General features: G+C 35.0%; 2 protein-coding genes across 2 annotated transcripts; one reads left to right on the top strand and one right to left on the bottom strand.

The window, feature by feature from the left end:
* Positions 1–9,556: 9,556 nt before the first annotated feature.
* LOC133834453 (uncharacterized) lies at positions 9,557–13,797 on the bottom strand. The gene is made up of 8 exons (XM_062264069.1): positions 13,338–13,797; positions 12,875–13,006; positions 12,306–12,429; positions 11,558–12,003; positions 11,212–11,288; positions 11,008–11,143; positions 10,731–10,934; positions 9,557–9,771 (listed from the first exon to the last, which is right to left on the bottom strand). The coding sequence occupies exons 1-8, from the start codon at positions 13,749–13,751 to the stop codon at positions 9,697–9,699; spliced, it is 1,608 nt and encodes a 535-aa protein (XP_062120053.1). The 5' UTR covers positions 13,752–13,797; the 3' UTR covers positions 9,557–9,696.
* Positions 13,798–13,985: 188 nt separating this feature from the next.
* Positions 13,986–16,424, top strand: LOC133834454 (histone-lysine N-methyltransferase ATXR6). Its single transcript, XM_062264071.1, has 6 exons — positions 13,986–14,343; positions 14,611–14,691; positions 14,782–15,011; positions 15,253–15,353; positions 15,435–15,647; positions 15,927–16,424. The coding sequence occupies exons 1-6, from the start codon at positions 14,037–14,039 to the stop codon at positions 16,084–16,086; spliced, it is 1,092 nt and encodes a 363-aa protein (XP_062120055.1). The 5' UTR covers positions 13,986–14,036; the 3' UTR covers positions 16,087–16,424.
* The last annotated feature ends 4,337 nt before the right edge of the window (positions 16,425–20,761 follow it).

Raw genomic sequence — 20,761 nt, forward strand, 5'->3', positions numbered from 1 at the left:
ATATTATAAATAAACAAGAAACTTGATTATATATTTATATTTCATAAAAAGTATTTTGTGAACGTTACATAAAGCTTTAAAAGTACTTCATGAACTTTGTAATTTACATAAAGCTTTTCAATTTATCGGTTGGATACATCTCTAGTTCTACGTTAAGGTGTAGTAACGCCACGAAAATTATTTATAAAAGTATTTGTATGTAAGATAAAGTTTTTATTTGGTTGTGGGTATTGTATGGTTTGAAATTATGAACATTAGTTTATGTATTGTTTAATAAAGTTTTTTTTGTAAATTCATAATTTCATTATGGTCGTATTCAGGTTAAACTTTGTTTTTACACTATATATATGTATGTTAAGAAAGGAGGTCGTTACAAAGTGGTATCAGAGTGGATCGGTTTTGAAAACAATCCCATATGTACAAGCATGACGGTAAGTGTGGTACTCATCAAGTAAGTCCTTAAACAAACTATTAGCGTTAAATTTAATCCCTTAGCAAAGTTATATCTAGCGCTACTTGACGTGTAAATAAGTGATATGGTCATTTATTTTCAAGAAAGTTTTATTCATGGTAATCATCCCAATTCATGACATTTTAGAATTGAAGAATGGAAGGGCATGCAGCTGGAGAGCCTACTGCAGAGCAAACTGCTCCAAATGTCGCTGAGCTATTACGGAAATTTCAAGAGGAAAGAGAGAAAAAACCGACGGTTAGAAGATTTATTAGAACAATCCCTAAGGCAACAAAGAAATGAAGGACGATCACAAGGTAATGAAGAATCACCACAAGACAGTGCAGACCACCCATAAACAAATGGAGCACAGCAACACGCACCACCTCCGACTCCTCCAATAGAAGTCAGAAATGCAACAGCCAATTACTCTCCGGAGACCTTTATGAAATTCCACCCCCCAGAAAACTATGGAAGCGTTGATTCGAAAGTAACAAAGAATTGAATTCGCATGATGGAAAGACTTTTTGATTTAGCTCGAGCCCCACAAGTAGAAAAAGTTCGTCTAACGATATACTTATTGAGGGAGGATGCTAGCTATTGGTGGGATACTATGGCAGCCATCCATGGAGTTGACAGGATGACTTGGGAACAGTTTTGAACCTTATTGGAAGAGAGATACCTTACAACTACCTTGAAAGATGAGAAAGCAAGAGAATTCACTTACCTAAGGCAGAAAAAGATGTTGATGGTTTATCCAAAAATTTAATGAACTCTCAAGATATGCACCACACATGGTCTGCACTGATGAATTAAAAATCAAGAATTTAAAAAATGCTATTCATACTGACATTCGTAAAGATCTCGAAGTAGCAGACTTGGAGGAGCTTCTTTTTCCAAAGTAGCTGACAAAGCTTTGAAGATCGAAAGAGCGATATTGATGCAAGAACGGGAGAAAGAAGCTGAAAACAGAAGACAAGGTGCAAGGAACATCCAAAATCGGCAAAATAACCATTTCGTGAAAGGTGGTCCAAGTCTATTGAATAGTGACAAGAAGCGGCCTAACCAATGGAGTTTTAACAACAACCACAAGAGAGGAAAGGATCAGTCCCAAGAAAATTCAGGATTTCCTCAATGCCTAAAATGTAACAAATATCATCCTGGTGAATGTCGGGTTAGGACTAACACTTGTTACATATGTGGGAAGCCGGGGCACTTTGTAAGGGAATTTTCCAACCGTAACGAACAATATAAAGGAGGAGAGGAAAAGAAAACAAATGGCAGAGTATTTGCCTTGACTCAGGAAGAAGTGGAAGCAAGTCCATCCACAGTAATCTCAGGTCAGCTCCTTTTCAATAGCATCCCTGCATCAATATTAATTGATTCTGGAGCTACACATTCATTCGCATCAATGCATTTTGTTAGTAGATTGAATGGATTACCTGTTAAGATGGATACAATTTTTAGTATAGCACTGCCCTCCGAGGAAGTGATATACTCATTGGTATAAGACTATACCAATTACAATCAATGACAGGGAACTATATGTTAACCTGATCATTATCGACATGAAGGACTATGACGTCATTTTAGGAATGGATTTGAAGGGGTTCGTTTCACTTTCCCTTGAAAGTGAACTTCGTCTTCTCCTACTGGTGCAAAAATGACTTATTTCTTACTACAGTCGATTCTAGCGTTTTACGTTGTTAGGAAATTCATTCCTACAATGACGTCATAGTCTATCATGTCGATAGTGATCAGGTTAACATATAGTTCCCTGTCATTGATTGTAATTGGTATATTCTTATACCAATGAGTTGAGTATAGCACCTCCCCGGAGGGCAGTGCTATACTAAAAATTGTATCCATCTTAACAAGTAATCCATTCAATTAACCAACAAAATGCATTGATGCGAATGAATGTGTAGCTCCAGAATCAATTAATACTGATGCAGGGATGTTATTGAAAAGGAGTTGACTTGAGATTACTGTGGATGGACTTGCTTCCGCTTCTTCCTGAGTCAAGGCAAATACTTTGCCATTTGTTTTCTTTTCTTCTCCTCCTTTATATTGTTCGTTACGGTTGGAACATTCCCTTGCAAAGTGCCCTGGCTTCCCACATATGTAACAAGTGTTAGTCCCAACCCAACATTCACCAAGATGATATTTGTTACATTTTGGGCATTGAGGAAATCCTGAATTTTCTAGGGACTCATCCTTTCCTCTCTTGTGGTTGTTGTTAAAACTCCATTGGTTAGGCCGCTTCTTCTCACTATTCAATAGACTTGGACCACCTTTTACGAAATGGTTATCTTGTCGATTTTGGATGTTCCTTGCACCTTTTCTTCTGTTTTCAGCTTCTTTCTTACGTTCTTGCATCAATATCGCCCTTTCGATCTTCAAAGCTTTGTCAGCTACTTTGGAAAAAGAAGCTCCCTCCAAGTCTGCTACTTCGAGATCTTTACGAATGTCAGTATGAATAGCATTTTTTAAATTCTTGATTTTTAATTCATCAGTGCAGACCATGTGTGGTGCATATCTTGAGAGTTCATTAAATTTTTGGATAAACTCCTCCATCAACATCTTTTTCTGCCTTAGGTAAGTGAATTCTCTTGCTTTCTCATCTTTCAAGGTAGTTGTAAGGTATCTCTCTTCCAATAAGGTTCGAAACTATTCCCAAGTCATCCTGTCAACTCCATGGATGGCTGCCATAGTATCCCACCAATAGCTATCATCCTCCCTCAATAAGTATATCGTTAGACAAACTTTGTCTACTTGTGGGACTCGAGCTAAATCAAAAAGTCTTTCCATCGTGCGAATCCAATTCGTTGTTACTTTCGAATCAATGTTTCCATAGTATTCAGGGGGGTGGAATTTCATAAAGGTCTCCGGAGAGTAATTGGCTATTGCATTTCTGACTTCTATTGGAGGAGTTGGAGGTGGTGCGTGTTGCTGTGCTTCATTTGTTTGTGGGTGGTCTGCGCTATCTTGTGGTGATTCTTCATTACCTTGTGATCGTCCTTCATTTTTTTGATTCCTTAGGGATTGTTCTAATAAATATTCTAACCGTCGGTTTTTTCTCTCTTTCCTCTTGAAATTTCCGCATTAGCTCAACGACATTTGGAGCAGTTTGTTATGCAGTAGGCTCTCCAGCTGAATGCCCTTCCATTCTTCAATTCTAAAAGGTCATGAATTGGGATGATTACCATGAATAAAACTTTCTTGAAAATAAATGACCATATCACTTATTTACATGTCAAGTAGCGCTAGATATAACTTTGCTAAGGGATTAAATTTAACGCTAATAGTTTTTTTTAAGGACTTACTTGATGAGTACCACGCTTACTGTCATGCTTGTACATATGGGACTGTTTTCAAAACCGATCCGCTCTGATACCACTTTGTAATGACCTCATTTCTTAACATTACATATATATAGTGTAAAAACAAAGTTTAACCTGAATACGACCATACTGAAATTTTGAATTTACAAAAAAATCTTTATTAAACAATACATAAACTAATGTTCATAACTTCAAAACATACAATACCCACAACCAAATAAAAACTTTATCTTACATACAAATCTTAATACTTTTATAAATAATTTTCGTGGCGTTACTACACCTTAACGTAGAACTAGAGATGTATCCAACCGATAAATTGAAAAGCTTTATATAAATTACAAAGTTCATGAAATACTTTTAAAGCTTTATGTAAGGTTCACAAAATACTTTTTATGAAATATAAATATAAAATCAAGTTTCTCATTTATTTATAATATAGCATAGCAAAACTCAACTCCCTTCAGGTCAGCCCCATATGTACAATCACGTTGGCTCCACGTATACTCATCAACAATTTATATTTGGGGCATCTTACCTACAACACAAACATTATCTGATGAGCTAAGGCTCAGTAAGCAGAATAACTTCCTCATATGCATCAAAATAAACATGCAACATGTTATGTATTTTCTTTCTTTCACTTTCCTTTCATTTGGGCCCAAGAGGATGCTGGTGCTGGCATTACATAGGGAATCACATGTCCACCTGAACATAAACATGATAATAGGAAATTTCTCCCTCATAAACATTCATTATATAGGGAAGTACGTCTCCCTTATTACATTTGGGGACATAGGTCTCCCAAGCAGCACCTCTACTTTAACGCTTTCAATAATTTATCTGCAAACATTTAGCGTGCTTATGCATAATAAATATAGCATGCTTGAAAATAACTTATGCATAAATACAAAGTGGCAGAATAACATGTAAAGCATATAATTACACATAAGACACATAAAAGACTTGTGTTGTAGATGAGGATTCTACTTACCTTGTGTCCTGATAAAACAACCAAAATTGTTAGCTTCATGATAAAAACACAAACTATTAACTTACATAAAATCTACATGATGTAATTTTAGTTTATGATTGTTATTATTCCATTTTTCCTATTTTATGTTCAGACGTATGGTCATACTATAATTGTCCATGGCAAAATCCCAGTCTAAAAGCCGTGGTCATGGTCATACGGAAATGTCCAGGTCATAATATCAATCCATAATAGTAGGGAATAATTTCATATAATAAAAGTCCACAATAGTAGGGAATAAGGTCATATAATAAATGTTCATAATAGTCCAAAGTGTGACCATAGCCTATATTAGTTTAGTATTATAATTACACATAACAAAATAGTTTATATTTCAATTTTGGCATTGTAAATTATAACGACATGGTAAAATAATCTATATATAAATTTTGGCATTATAACGACATGGTAAAATAATCTATATATAAATTTTGGCATTATAATAGCATAGTAAAATAATCTATATATAAATTTGGCATTATAATGTTATGGTAAAATAATCTATATATAAATTTTAGCATTATAACGGCATGGTAAAATAATCTATACATAAATTTTGGCATTATAACGACATAGTAAAATAATCTATATATAAATTTTGGCATTATAACAGCATAGTAAAATAATCTATATATAAATTTTGGCATTATAACGGCAAAGTAAAATAATCTATATATAAATTTTGGTATTATAACGACATAGTAAAATAATCTATATAGATAATTGCTAAGTAACTGAATTGAAAGGCTCGGTAAGGAGCTTACCTAAAATGTTTTCGTAGGCTAGCGTTACAAACAGAACTTCGCATAGATCTTAGAGATTTAGAACTTTAAAAGAGTATTAAGAAGATTTTTAGGTAGAGTGAGAGAAAGAAAATGAGGTTTTGTAATTCAAAATGAGTTTTGGAAGAGCTTATTTATAGGAAAACTTTGGGTTACTATGCTAATAAAATATTTAAAATATCAAGCATAGTGGAATAATAAAATATTCAAAATATCAAGCATAGTGGTTTGCTAAAGTCATCATTGTATCACTACTGTATCAACATGTGGGAACCATGAGGTGGACCCCGCTGTGGGACCCATGTGGACCCTACTGTGGGACCCTTGCGGACCCCACTGTGGGACCCTTGCGGACCCTACTGTGGGACCCACTATGAATAGTAACAAAAAAAATGAAAACTTCCCAATCTTCTTATATTACTTAGTTCAACATTTTTTACTCACAAACTTTTCTGAAAAAGTTTCTCTAACATCCATAAATTAATTATTCTCATGTATTAGTTACTTCAACAACTTAGAATTGTTAAAATCCCACAATAGAATACAACTATATCGACAACGGTCAGGTTACTGTTTCCAACGGTCGGATCATTATTCACCAACGGTCATAACGACTAGTTTTTGTCCTATAAATACTTGTTCCTTCAACCATTTACTTGCAACAACTTCTTCATTTCTTACGCTTCTAGATAAAATTCATCATCAATTCATGAATTTCTCTTTATTGCTCATAACTTTCGTGATTGTTTGCTTGTATTTTGTATCATTCTATGAGTATTATTCTAATGAAATGCCCATGGATATTATAGTTGCGTATTCATTAGTTGTTCTTCTGCTTTACAATAGCTCTAGCCTTCGATTAACATTGTAATGCACTCAAAAGTATGAATAAAAATATATTCTCTTATTTTTCATAATTATTATACTGCATTTGTAGAAAGAAGTGGGAGTTACACTAGCACTCAATTTTTTTTCTCTTCACCCCATTATAATTATACCTCGCATAAAATTTAAAAATTGATTTTTTTTTCACAATCCTTACTAATTTTCGTTTGGTATAAAATTATTCTTCAATAAAAATATTTAAAAAAATCTTTCTACACATATACTTTATAAAAATAATAAAGAAAATTTGATATATCTATATTTTAAAATAAAAATCAATTGCAAAATTTAATTTTTATTCTCTAAAACACAAAATAAGGACAAATAATATTTTTTTTTTAAATTACTAAATTATAATATATTTGTCTTCATGTTTGTGAAAACAAATTAAGATATTTGTCTTTTATAGGGGCTTCACTTTAAGTCCTACCAGTGGGACTCTCAGTATTCTGGACCCGTTAACAGTTTTCAGCGCAATTTTTTTTATGACCGTGTATATTGTAGCTATTAAGAGCATCCTGCAAATTTTCAAAAAATTCCGAATAGTTTACAGTACCGAAAACTAGGTTCAAACATGTTGTTTTCCACACACATAAAGAAAATTAGTCACGCGTGCAACATGTTTGAACTTAGTTTTCGGTACTGTAAACTATTCGAAATTTTCTGAAAATTTGCAGGATGCTCTAAATAGGTACAATATACACGGTCATAAAAAAAATTGCGCCGAAAACTGTTCACGGATCAAGAACACTGAGAGTCCCACCGGTAGGGCGAAGAATTCCCTTATATATATATAAAATTTAACATGCCCAATAAAATTTAAAATGTATAATATACTTGTTATTTAATTTACGTGTTAAAAGTGAGCGTAAAGAAATATAAATTTATTGTTTAATAATTAGTAGGGATGTTTGTATAAATTTATAACAAAGATATAAATAGAAACAACTAATTAATTAAGAGAGGGTGTGGAGTGAAAAAAAGTAGGTGTCAATGAGACAAATAATCTCTATCTAAATGGGGAATGAAGTAGGGATGAAGATAATTTTCTGTGTCTAAATGTTAAATGGGGTGGGGATGACAATCCCCACTTCGATAGGGTCCCGTATAATTTTTTAGTATTTTTTTTTATATATTTTGCATTTTTTTTTATGTGTTATTGTAGTATATTAGTAACTTTTTAAAGATTTAAAATTTTATTTGTGATAATATTTAGTATTTTAAATCATAAATATTGTGTAATATTTTATTTTTTATATAATACATTACTTTTATCTTAATATATATATTTTTTAAATAAATGAGTTCCCCATAAAGATTCTCCACCCCAATAAGGACACTCTTGACAAGGAATAAACGAAGCGGGAACGAAGATAAAAACTGTAAATGTGGATGGGGACGAGGAAAGCACTCCCTGTTAATTCCTCACCCCATATGCATCTATACTCATCTATTGTTGGATTTCGTAGCTATAATGAGATAATATATATTACAAAAAATGAAAGTAGACACAAAATATTATGAACAATGTATAATTCATAAAAATAATAGACAAAACATAATAAAAGGGCTATTTTCACAAAGATGGTAATAATTTAGGAGATGTATTTTGTAATATAAAAAAAATATAAGAAGTAAAACTAGACATATACATTAATTCAAGAGGATATATCTCCATTTCTCCTTAAATAATTATCAAATATATTTACAATTTTGAAAACTATTAAAATATGTGTCAAAGTAATTAGATACAAATTAGTATTTAAACTCTCCTAAAACAATAAAATTTTGTCAAAATATAGCATTAAAAAAACATTTAAACACTCCTAAAACAATAAAATTTTAAATAGCCCCTTAATTATTTTCCTCTCACCCTCTTGATATAGTTGTATTGTATTATGTTTATTTTTATTTAATTTGTTATGAAAAAAGTAGTAAAAAGTGGTCATTGTCAAAGCAATTCCTTTTCTCAAATTTTGTTTTTATATATAAAGGGCCGACTTTGAATAAAATAGATCCTATCATATCATATGTTAAATATCATAACACATATCCAACCGAATCCAATTTTTTTTTTTTTACCTATATGGCACAATTTGGGAAGGCATTTTTCTATGTACACTCCCCATTTTTGCAAGAAAAATTGAGAAATTTTATTTGGTCCAACTTGGGTGGACCCACCAAACTAAGCGAATAAATAACATGTGGGGTCCCAAAAAGACATACAAAAATCAACTATGGTCTATCTATTAAGCATGCATAAGCTTGAAGCTTCCTCTTAGCATGGTAGTTTGTTGTTATATGGGTAACCATATCTTGATCAATATCATGGCTTTGCCCAACAACTAATCTTTTTATTAATTATTAATAGTGAAATCAGTGAGCCAATAATATGAAACCTAAGTGCATTGATGACCCATCTCAAAAGCTACATAAAATTTATTAGAAGAAAATTAAGGATTTCTTTAAAATATATGTATACCTAACAAGTAAGTAATGGGCCAAAGCTTCAACATCGTTCTAAAAGACAACCATGGATAGATATTTGAAAAAAGTTAGCCTAAAAAGGCTCCTTCATTGCATGCTACTTGGGCAACCTGTCTTTTCAAGTCAAGCTTAGTCATATTCCCCTTTAACATTCCTTAGTTAAAAAAATGAAAAGCTACATACATTAAAGCCGTTAACTCAGGTGCATTTGTCCCCCAAGCTATGTTTTTAGCATATTTTGTGACAGTTGGTATGGAAGAATATGTATATTAATAGCTATAGTTTTTATGCCTAAGTTGCTCAATGTACATTTTTTTCAAAGAACATTCTTTAAATAACTTTTAATACCCATATAAGAAAAAGTATACAAGGATGAAAACAATAAAAAAGATTTGTATATATCTTGATAGAAAACACAACATATTCTACTCAACTTGGATATGTCTCTTAACTTTGATTTTTTTTCTTTTTCTTTTTCATTCTATAACTTTGGCCAGCAGCTTTTGCCCCCATCAAATCAAAGATTCACCCAATAAAATACAGAGTAATCAACAAAACAAAGTGGGGGCACATGTTGTGATAGGCTGATAATAGTAGATTTATAAAAAAAGTGACGTACATTACTTAAAACACATGAATGAAAATGAGTATATTACAAGTATAACCGACAAAGACATTTGCCCAAAATAAGTGACATAACTGTGTGGACAATGATTACAAACTTGGAGTTATGTTATTCAACTTGCAAACGTCTATGAATTTCTGGACTGCATTCTTATACTGGGTTCCCTGAGAAAACAACAGAGCATTTAATCAAAGCTGGCTACCAACATTATCAACCACCATCATCATCATCATTATCATCACCATGCATGAGTCCATATTTGTCAAAAGTTCACTAGCCCGTTTCAAAGTGATTTTTTTACCACATGCAAACAGGAGAAGCTACAAGTCAAATCATGATCTTATGTCTGGATATATCTTGCTTAAAAGGGAGACCTGTTTAGCAAACAACTTTACTTTTTCAAGTCTTTTTTGATTGACTGATATTTTTCAATAAAAGGGGCTTAACGTCCAAATTCGGGAAACTAAAGATAAATCTCTTTTTCCTCTACTTGGGGTGGGGCTGCATGAGCACTAAACTATGTTGAGAACTCAAAGAAGCTGATTACACATACCACAATCAACACCATACAAATTAAAGTGATCAACCTACAATAAACCACATATTGGAGATAATCAACTTTTAATCAGGACCCTTTTTTTTTCCCAGACAATTAAAAGGCTTATTATAATTTATAAATGTATATAATAAGTCGATTGTATATTGTCATTTGTGTACTCTGGACATGTTCGCATGGCTTGTCCTTGTTACAAACATATGGAAAAATTAAGTAAAGAGATAGGTCCATGTTGCCCTTTAAATGGGAGTGTTAATCAATAAAAAAAGAAACTCAGTGAGATTTTTCTATTGATCATAAGAAACTAGCAAGTAAATTTTTCCACTTTTTTTTCTTTAGGAAAGTAGGCTCCCCGCCTAACCCTACATGGGGATCAAGAAACTATAACAATTACTATGTTGATACCCAAGAGGGACTTGAACTTTAGACCTTGTGAGAACAAACCACATGTCTGAGTATTTAAGTTACCCCTCTTGGGTACAATTTTTCATGAATTTCATAAACTTGGACCCTTGGTCTATCTATGGTACAAGTAGAAGGAAAGCACGAATAAGTTAATGATGTTACCTCCCAGTAAAGTTGGTTGCAGTCCATGCACTGCCAAAACTCTAAATTTTTGTCAAACAAGCAATCTGGAATTCGTTGGAAACCTTTTGAAGCTTCCACAGCCTCTTCAGTTGATAGGGGTTTTTGGATAAATCTACCATTGCATTTGGTGCACCTTGACATCAACTGATCCTCACTGACTTTCAGCTGAAAAGTTTCTATGACCTACAAGAACATTTTCAATTTCAGCCAACAGCATGATCTCTGAGACTTTGATCACCACAAGAATCAAGCATACCTCAAGTAGTTGTTCATTTTTTAGAAGACTCTTCACCCTATATATTTGATTCTTTAGTATATAATCATGTCTCAACAGCTTGGCATCCCGTGTCAAGAGCACTCTACTCTCTCTGTGAGCTTGATCTATTAACTCCCTACACAAAATGAAACAAATTTAAGTCTGCCTAAACAAGCATTTAGCCTAAAATAGCATTGTATATACCTAGGTTCGGGTTTTCTTGAATATGGGATTGCAGCATCCATTCCAACACATCTTAAATGTTTTGCCAACCCTTCAACCTGAGAAATGTTCCATTAGCTACCACTAGAGATAAAAACAAAAGCATTTTAATTCCAAAGGATATTACAGCATAAAACACGCAAACTTTTGTTCCTAAAAATTAGAATAAACCTTACAGAGAGAAGTGCAAAGCCCTAGTGGTTAATTGTGTGAACCTCTTAATTGTAAATAAATCTCTACGATAACTGACTTTTGAACATGTAAAAGGTAGGCTTACCTTACACTATTAAAGAAAGTAAAACATATGTACAGAAGTTTATGGTCATACCATCACATCACATAGAAACTTTGGGCATCCATTTCCTCCCAAGGACAAATCCCATGGTGGGGGGCCTTGCCAGTCATCTGAAATTTCTAACAGCCTTTCTTTGCGAATCAAACCAGCTGATGGTCGTCTTTTGCCTTTCTTTCTTGAACTTTTTGGTTTTTTATCAGATTCTTTCAGCAAAAGTTTTTCGCCATATTTTTTTACAACATTCAACAGGGATTCACCCATGGGCAAACTACTCCTCTGCTGAGACCTCAAAACCATTCCTTCTTCTGAGACTATTTCTCGAGAAACATCAGAACAAGCAGTAGCTCGAACTACACCCACGGCTTCAACAAATCTCGTCTTCATTATTTTATCACACAAGTCATCTTCCTCAAGAATCTCTTTCAACCCAAGAATTGAAATCAAGGAACTTTGATCACCAAGATTCTGAATTATATTCCCTGAAATGACCAATCCATTTGCACAACTGGGATATGAGATAAGTAATCAACAGTGAGATATAGATAATTAGGATTCTAAAAATAATTGGAATTATCATTAGGCTTCATTTTATTAAGTACAATTTTGTATTTTTTAAACTTATTTGTTAATTTCCCTTTTCCTATTGTTTATTCTCTTTCTTCTCTCTTCTACATCAAGAAAGTGTCCCTGTAATATAATATTACAGGTAACATAATGTTCTGATTCACTTGAGTAACAAATCACTAAAGATTTGTAAACTCACATACCAAGTAAGTCGTACCTTCTTTCATGACCTTGGCTTGAAACACTTCAAATATATCAAGCAAGCAGTGTGCATCCAAAGCAGCATATGTTCTTTGTGCTTCAGTAAGAGGACGAAGTGACCAGTCACTACATTGAAGTTCCTACAAAGGAGATAAATTGTTTCAACAAATTATCACAGCAATCGAAATACTGTCAAATGTAATTACAGGGATCTCAATTGCTATAGCTACGTAGTTTCTAATAAATTGAACAAGTGCCGTAACTAAGTCTTGGAATGAAAGAATGCACCACCCTAGACTGTTCTATATTGTAACAAGTACAATTATTAAAGCATAACCTGACAGAGATCATAATCTCAGAGCAAGTTCAATTTCCTAAAGGGCATTGCTTAATAAACTCGTTAAGGGCAAAGGAAGTCATATGATTCATACTCTATTCATAATTCAACTCCAATCTAATTTAAAATAGCATAGAAATGAATGCATAAGGAATATTTGTCTATATATTATGTAACATAACCAACAAGCTCTTGACTTGTTAATTAAAAAAGCTACTACGGAGGTGTTTATAACTTATAAACCAAACCTTTGAAAGAGAAATGCCCAACACTTCATTGCAGATAGTAGCTAAACTTTTGATATCCTTTGACATTCTCCTTCCAGGTTGTTTGTATTGTAGATGATTGTATATACTTGTAATGTCCAAAAAGGGTTCCACCTACAAACCAGAAGATCGCAGTCTTCAACAAATTTCAACTGTAGTACATAGCCATGGAATAAAGGTATTCATTTGTTATAAATGCATCAAAACAAATATAGAAGTTACTTCCAATCTATTTTATATAATAGTCTCATACAATAAAATTTTAGCCAAGAAAATCTTGAACATGTGATCTCTATCAGCGAAGTAATTAACATAAAAGCTTTCTCATTTCCAATTATGAAGAAGAAAAAAGAAAAACCCAGGTCTCAAATTTATCATTGCCCTTAATTTCATGCATTTTCCCAGTAACCAAACAATCCCATTAAACTAAAAGCAGAGCTCTTACCCTATCAAATCGAAGATTACAGCCATGCGAACTGAAAGTTGATGACAAGTACACCAAGTCCTGCTTGAACCTAAAACCCAATTTCAGAATATCTGGAGACACAAAAAGGTCTCTCAACAATTCCCAGATTGAAGGTAGAGGAATCAAAATAAGGTCCACCAAGAAAACCACCGACTCTTCGTCGGGTAATAATAGCTCATCCGAGCTCCCAACGAGTCGGGGACTGAGTCGACAAGCGAGTTGGAGAAGAGAGACGGCAGGGAAGCTAGATTTCTGACTCCGAGTCGGCTTCCATTCCGCGTCGAGCGCGACGAGTGATGAACGAGTCAGTGCCCGAGTCAAGTGAGTGAACTCGGGCGAGTCAGTCGAGGAGACCAGGTGGGTTTTGAACGCGTTTGGATTTTCCAGAGCCATGTGTATGGTACGGTACGGTCTCACACTTACCAATTTTAACAAAAAAAAATAAAAAGATACAAACTGGGCCTGTATATGACTTATAGGCCCATATTGAGCCCAGTCTTGATAGCTAACAGTCGGCCCAAGCCCATGTATTAATTTGGCGCCGAAACTGGCTTGGCGCCAATATTCGTTTCCCGCGAAAACAAATTAGGGCGCGAAAATGACTGTTAAGTTAAGCAGAAGGCCCTTCTTCTTCTCACCAGAAAAGATTCAATACCCACATTTCTCCAGATCTTAGCTATGGCGTCCTCGAGAGGAACAAGGGGAATGGCTCTGAGGCAAAGGAGAACGCAAGCTCCGAAACCCATCTCCTGTAGCTCTTCATTTAGTTATGAAGATATTAGTAGCGATGGTTCTGATTCCGAACGCGACGACGACGTTAGCTGCGTTGTTTGTGGGTCCGGTGACTCGCCGGCGGATCTTCTTCTCTGCGATAAGTGCGATAAAGGGTTTCATTTGTTTTGCCTTAGACCCATCCTTCCTTCTGTTCCCAAAGGGTCTTGGTTTTGTCCCACCTGCACAAACCATAATCATAAGAAGCTCAAATGTATGTCATAATTTTCTTCTTTTCTTTTCGATTTACTGTTTTATTGGGGATTTGGTTGATTAGAGGTTTTGTTGTTCTATTTGTTTGACTTGCAAGTCGGTATTCTTGGATTTTTCTGACATTGTTTATGCGTGATTAAAATATTGATTCATATCTGGGATTTGATTTGTATGTCAATTTGAGCAATATTTGTAGCATATTATTGGTGTATATTTCGATTTGATTCATCCAATTAATGGTTTTTTTTCCCTCTTATCTAATGAGCAGCATTCCCTCTAGTCCAAACCAAAATTGTGGACTTTTTTCGAATTCAGAGGTCTCAAGAGTTGACCCAAAAAATAAGCCAAGGTAAAAGATAACTTTTGAAAATTTTCAGTTGCAGCTCCTCACTTTTATTTTTCTGGCAGAAATTAAGTGTATATTTGATATTTTATTTAGATATTCGAAAGAAAAGAAAGCGAGGTAGTAGCTTGGTGATGTCAAAGAAGAAAAGAAAATTGCTGCCATTCACTCCAAGCCCGGATCCCACGAGGAGACTGGAACAAATGGCATCACTAGCAACTGCATTAACTGCCACAGGCACAGAGTTCAGTAATGAGCTCACTTACAGACCAGGCATGGCACCAAGGTCAGCAAATCAGTCAGCTCTTGAGCGTGGAGGAATGCAGGTATATTTCAAAGGCAATTACTTTTGCAAAATCCTCATTGAATTTGCTTTTCTAGTATGTAATAACTGCTTCCCTATTTGCAAAATGATGAGAAGCAACTGTAATTTTAGTTGCATATTTGTAGATATTAGGCCCTTCAGGGACATACTAGCTTGTGTTTTCCTCTTTGAAATCTAAACACTAATCTTCAATAATACATTGTGTTGCGTTCTAACAAGTTTCTAACATCATTGAACTTCAGATTCTTTCAAAAGAAGATAGCGAAACCTTAAACTTGTGCAAGAGTATGATGGAAAGAGGAGAATGGCCTCCCCTCATGGTTGCTTTTGATCCACAAGAAGGGTAAGGAGTTGTAATGTTTATTTTTCAACACTTTAACCTATATATAGCTCAGAATTCTTACTTGATTATTTTTTTAAACAGTTTTACTGTTGAGGCGGATAGGCACATAAAGGATCTGACTATAATCACAGAGTATGTGGGGGATGTTGATTTCTTGAAGAACCGCGAAAACGATGATGGGGACAGCATGATGACATTACTCTCTGCTGCTAATTCTTCAAAAAGCCTTGTTGTTTGTCCAGATAAGCGTAGTAACATTGCCCGCTTCATTAATGGCATCAACAATCACTCTTTGTAAGCTCTCACCCCATTTCCTAAGTTTGTACTCTTCAATCGTTAGTTTCTCTTAAGAAAAAACCTTCATGACAAGAGTTTTTGTTTGCATGAAAGAATAATCAGTTTCTGAATTGAGAATTAAGTGAAGAGAGTCCCAGCTACCAAAAATGGTTTCTTAGGTTAATTAAGATTCATTGATTATTGATTTGCATTCAGCTACACACTCAATGAAAGCATAATTAGCAAATTGGCAATGTGATTAAAGTTAAATATGCTTCTTTTTTTTTTTCTATGCAGGGAGGGGAAAAAGAAGCAGAACCTCAAGTGTGTGAGATTTGATGTCAATGGTGAATGCCGAGTTCTACTGATAGCTAACAGAGATATATCAAAGGGGGAGAGATTGTATTATGATTATAATGGTGATGAGCATGAATACCCAACTGAGCACTTCGTCTAGGCTCTTTCCCTTTTCTAGTAATTTATTGATTTTTGTTCATACACAGATTAAGTTGGGCTTAGAATCTGGCACCAAACTGGCTAATTGTACACATGACTTTCTTGAGAAGAGAAATCAAGTGAGTCTTGGATGAAAAAGATAGTACACAACAACTTGTGACTTTTCCCATTGGTGAATGGTCTTACATGTTAAAATTTGTAACAGCATCCCATCTAGTGTATATCTTTACATTTGGGATGCACATATTAGTTTGAACTGGGCATATGCCAAAACTTTCTGTTCTGAGGTCTTCAAATTCGTAGTGCAAACTATAAAGAGAAATTAATTGAAATAGATCATTTTTAGTGTTCAATTTGCATGATATTTTCTTTTTAAACTTTTTAGTCAAATAGTATCTTTACTCATTAGAAGAGAATGAGTTTAAAAATTAAAAAATAAAACGTTTTTTTTCAAACAAATAAAACACACAAAATCCCTAAAACCTATTTATATGACCACCTTATTTAGGGATTGAATTTTCACTGTAGAGACGGCCTAGTTGGACCCCTGTCCCTAATGGAGAGGGATGAGGAAATTTTATTAATTTATTTTATAATGTTTTTTTGAACAAATTTTATTTTAGGGGACCATTTTTATCTAAATTACAAAATACAAGGATCATTTCAAAATTTTCTCAAACAGATGGTCTAAATTAGAATTTCACTTGAACATAAGGAACCAAAGTGGTATGGTCCTCTATTTTCAATTTGTTTTATGTTTTTTTTTTTTAAAAAAAAATATGTAAGAATATTGATTTTCTTACCTTTTCCATATGCTTTTCTTTTTTTTCTTGCCCTTTCAATTTTCTTTCACCTTCTCCAAGTCCTCTTATTCTTTTCTTTCTTCTTTTGTACATTTATGCTTTGTTATGCACAATTACCAATAAGATTCAGCCAAATAAGACCTCAAACTACCAACTAATTTTATTTGATCAATTCTATATATTAGTTGGATGCTCTATTCTATTTTTAATTTCTTTAGTTTTCTTTGGGAGCAAGCAATATACTTAGTTTTCTTCTTGGTTTGTTCTTATTCTTTTCTTCATTCTTTTATACAAACAAATCAATATAATTTATATATATTAATTACGAATAAAATTCCAGAATTTAAAGATCTAAAACTAACAATTAGTTGGCAGTTAAAACTTAAAACAAATTTTAATGGTAGGGGTGTTCGTAGTGCAAGTGGTGCGGTTTTTTGCTAATTTATTGGACCACACTACATGTGTAGTTTGAAAATTTTTCTAAACCACAACCTGCATTGCATAGATCTGAAACTGCATAAATCGCATCGTAAAAATGTGGTGTGGTGCGGTGCGGTATGAGTGATTTATATATATTGTCAAATAATTTAACAATTAAATATTATAATTAAAACAGATTCATAATAAAGTTTATAACCAAATATTGTTTAACAAAACAATAAATATGCAACAAATTAATAATTTTTTAGCAAAATAATAAAACAACAACAAACTAATAATAAAGAAAAAACATGATATAGAAGAAATAATTTTGTTAAGGAAGAATATTTTTAGGTTGAAGTAGAATATTTGTTAGCATCCTATAAAATATAATAACTTTTTTTAGATATTGTGTATATTATAATACATAAATATATATTCATTAAGTTTAAATGTAGTAAAATTAAAAAATATATATAAAAATTAATATATATAATAATGTAGTGAGGTGCGGTTTAAACCACATTTATAAAATTTAAAATCGCAAACCGCATCGCACTGCGCGATTTGACAAAAATGTAAACTGCAACTGCTCCGCAAAGGGTTTCAAACCGCAAATTGTGATGTGGGCGGTTTGATGAACACCCATATTTAATAGGTCATCGACATAGCTTAGTGATACTACATTTCTCCTTACAAAGAGAAAGTCTTAAAATGAAATCTCTCTCCCCAGTTAAAAAAGTAATAATAATAATTTTTTATTAAATTCATATCATAGAATTAAATAATTATAAATAAAATGGATATTAGTAAATTTTAATTAAAAAGGAAAAATAATTGCCTCAAAAAAGAAATTACTTAAATGTGAGAGTTTTACTGTTTTACTTTATATATATCCTGACAAATTTTAAAAAATGTAGACCTTTTTTTTTTTTAGCTAGTGTGACTTCCTTCACTTTTCATTAGCCATAGAAATAAATTTTATTTTATTTGTCAACCGAATTCATATTTTTTTAATCTTCTTTTATTTTTCATGCAAGCAATGTAAAATGCACATTTACTTAATTTTATTTTAAAAATTTATTAATTATTTTTAATAAATTTTTATGATTGCCATATAAATTTTAACTAAATAAACAATATTAAATATTTTATTATATGTTAGTTCATATATGATATAATCATGTGTATTGTTATCCCAAAAATCATAAATGAATGACATGACAGGAATTAATTGCACGTGGCTGACACCTGGCAAAACCTGTGTTCAACCATCGACCAGGAAGGTGTTCGGCGTTACGCGATCGGTCTCTCCATACGACCAGTCTGGTCGTAGGCACGTAACACGCGGAGGAAATCTTAGGCGGTTATGATGGAATCCGAGATTCTCTCCCATGATTTCCTGAGTATCCGATTATTTAGGAAATAATATCTGTAACAAATCAATGAAAATCTTCCCTGAGCTTATAAATAGAAGAGGAGGACTCAGGGAAGAGGATCGACCTCTTATTTCTCTTTTCAGACTTCTAAATTGCTTGTGATTAGAAATATCATAGAGATCATATTGTATTTGTTCTTCAGAGGCTGGTGAAACTCATTGAACCCTAGTTTTTTTATCACTCCTTTGAGTTTTACATCAATAACAATCTAAGTGGACGTAGGTTATTACCAGATCCTGGGGCCGAACCACTATAAAAACATCGTGTCCTTATTATTTTCGCCATTACGTTCTTTCCAACGCATTCATCTACATCAAGTGTTTTGACTCCGTGTCAGTTGCCCAAAATCAGGGTCAACATTCTGGTGCTTTCATTGAGAGCTTGATCTATCACCGTTGAGAAAAACAATGGTGAAAACTGCGAAGAAAATTGGACAGGCCGCCGCCGCTGCACCGTCGAACCCGCCGCCTCCTCCTCCTCCTCCTCCTGCAAGCGTGGCTGAAGATGAGCCGCATTTGGACTTTGAGGAGGAAGAAATGGATGACGCAACGTTGAAAAGCACTCTGGGGGTGTTGCATGAGGAACTGGTCAATCTGAGGGCCAGTCAAGAAAGTGCTGGCGAAGTCATGGCAAGGCAGCAGCAAGAGATTGAACGGCAGCGCGCAGAGTTAAGTGAGAGGCAGGCAGAGATGGACCGTCGCCAGAGCGAAGCCATGGCAGCCCTCGAGGCAGCCTTACAGTTGGCTAGGAATCAGGCTGCACCTGCCTCGCAGCCTGAACACCCTACAAATGGGTCACCCCAAAGGGGTCCTAATCCTAGCCCACCAATCCAGCCCTCAAGTCCGCAAAGGCCCGAGCAGCCTCAGGTGCCTCATGACGATGTCCCACTGGACCCTGAGGCACAGCCACCATCCTAAGCTGGTCGTGGTAATCCCCCACAGCAGAGGCAGAATAGGACTGAGCATCAGCCTCGCAGTCCTAGACGCCATAGGGGCGACGAGCCGAATCTTCTGAACAGAGGTCGGAATCCTCCTGGTACCAGGAGGAACTCAGAGTTAGGCTCTGCGGTCCAGGGTCCCCCACGACATGATAATGCCCGGGGACACAACGACCAGCACAGGCCACCCTCTAACGCTCGGGACGTTTCAGCCAGGGATGGAAATCGAGGGAACAGTCGATCCCACCATAGCCAATCGAGGTTCAGAGATGGCCATGGGTATAATGAGGCCGACTCAGGCAAGGGAAATGCTGGTCGGAGGAATGAAGAAAGAGGTAGAGGCGGGAGCCAGATACCTCAAGATGACAAACCCAACAGACGGGATGCTGGGGGGTAGCCCAAGCAAAATAACGTCTTCAACCGGCTCGGGGGTAGCGAGCAGCGGAGAAGAGACGAGGATTTGAGAGATGTACTCAACGATCGTCGCGAGCGGCATGGCGAGAACGTCCCCCCAGCAATAGAGGCCACAGCGATTCCTGTCGCTGTACAGGCCCAGATAGATGCCCTCAACCAGGCAGTGCAACAGCTGGTCGGGGGAAGAACGTCTTATATCGACCACGATAGGAGGAAAGGCACTCCTTTCGTCCAGAGGATAGCAATGGCAAAGACTCCTAGCAAATTTAAAATGCCTACGCTTCCAAACTTTGACGGGTACGGAGACCCAGTATCTCATGTCAATAAGTTTGAGATACAAATGGACATTCAAAAAGTGTCCGAAGACGCTCGGTGCAGGATCTTCCCTGCAACACTTTCTGAGGCCGCGCAGGAGTGGTTTTTTAAGTTCCCTCCCGCAAGCATAGTTTCCTGGGAGATGTTCGTAAGGGAGTTTTACAGACAGTTCTATGCAGGTCGTGTGCATCCGACCGAAGCAAACCAGCTGGTTGAAATTCGCCAATAGGATGGAGACTCACTGAAGGATTACATCCAGCATTTTATGCGAGCAGCAGTTGGAGCAAAAACAGTGGGGGACGAAGGCAAAATGATGGCCATAACCGCAGGGGTTAAGCGTCGCTCCCC

This window comes from Humulus lupulus, chromosome 5, assembly GCF_963169125.1.
Source record: "Humulus lupulus chromosome 5, drHumLupu1.1, whole genome shotgun sequence".
NCBI lineage: Eukaryota > Viridiplantae > Streptophyta > Magnoliopsida > Rosales > Cannabaceae > Humulus > Humulus lupulus.

Bases quoted from the DNA above. Each gene is read 5' to 3' on its own strand.
- LOC133834453 (XM_062264069.1), bottom strand. From the start codon at position 13,751: ATGGCTCTGGAAAATCCAAACGCGTTCAAAACCCACCTGGTCTCCTCG. The intron at 13,007-13,337 runs GTAAGAGCTCTG...TCTGGTTTGTAG, and splicing joins GTAATCTTCGATTTGATAGG to GTGGAACCCTTTTTGGACAT. The intron at 12,004-12,305 runs GTACGACTTACT...TGGTCATTTCAG, and splicing joins AGCCAAGGTCATGAAAGAAG to GGAATATAATTCAGAATCTT.
- LOC133834454 (XM_062264071.1), top strand. From the start codon at position 14,037: ATGGCGTCCTCGAGAGGAACAAGGGGAATGGCTCTGAGGCAAAGGAGA. The intron at 15,012-15,252 runs GTATATTTCAAA...ATTGAACTTCAG, and splicing joins TTGAGCGTGGAGGAATGCAG to ATTCTTTCAAAAGAAGATAG. The intron at 15,648-15,926 runs GTAAGCTCTCAC...TTTTCTATGCAG, and splicing joins GGCATCAACAATCACTCTTT to GGAGGGGAAAAAGAAGCAGA.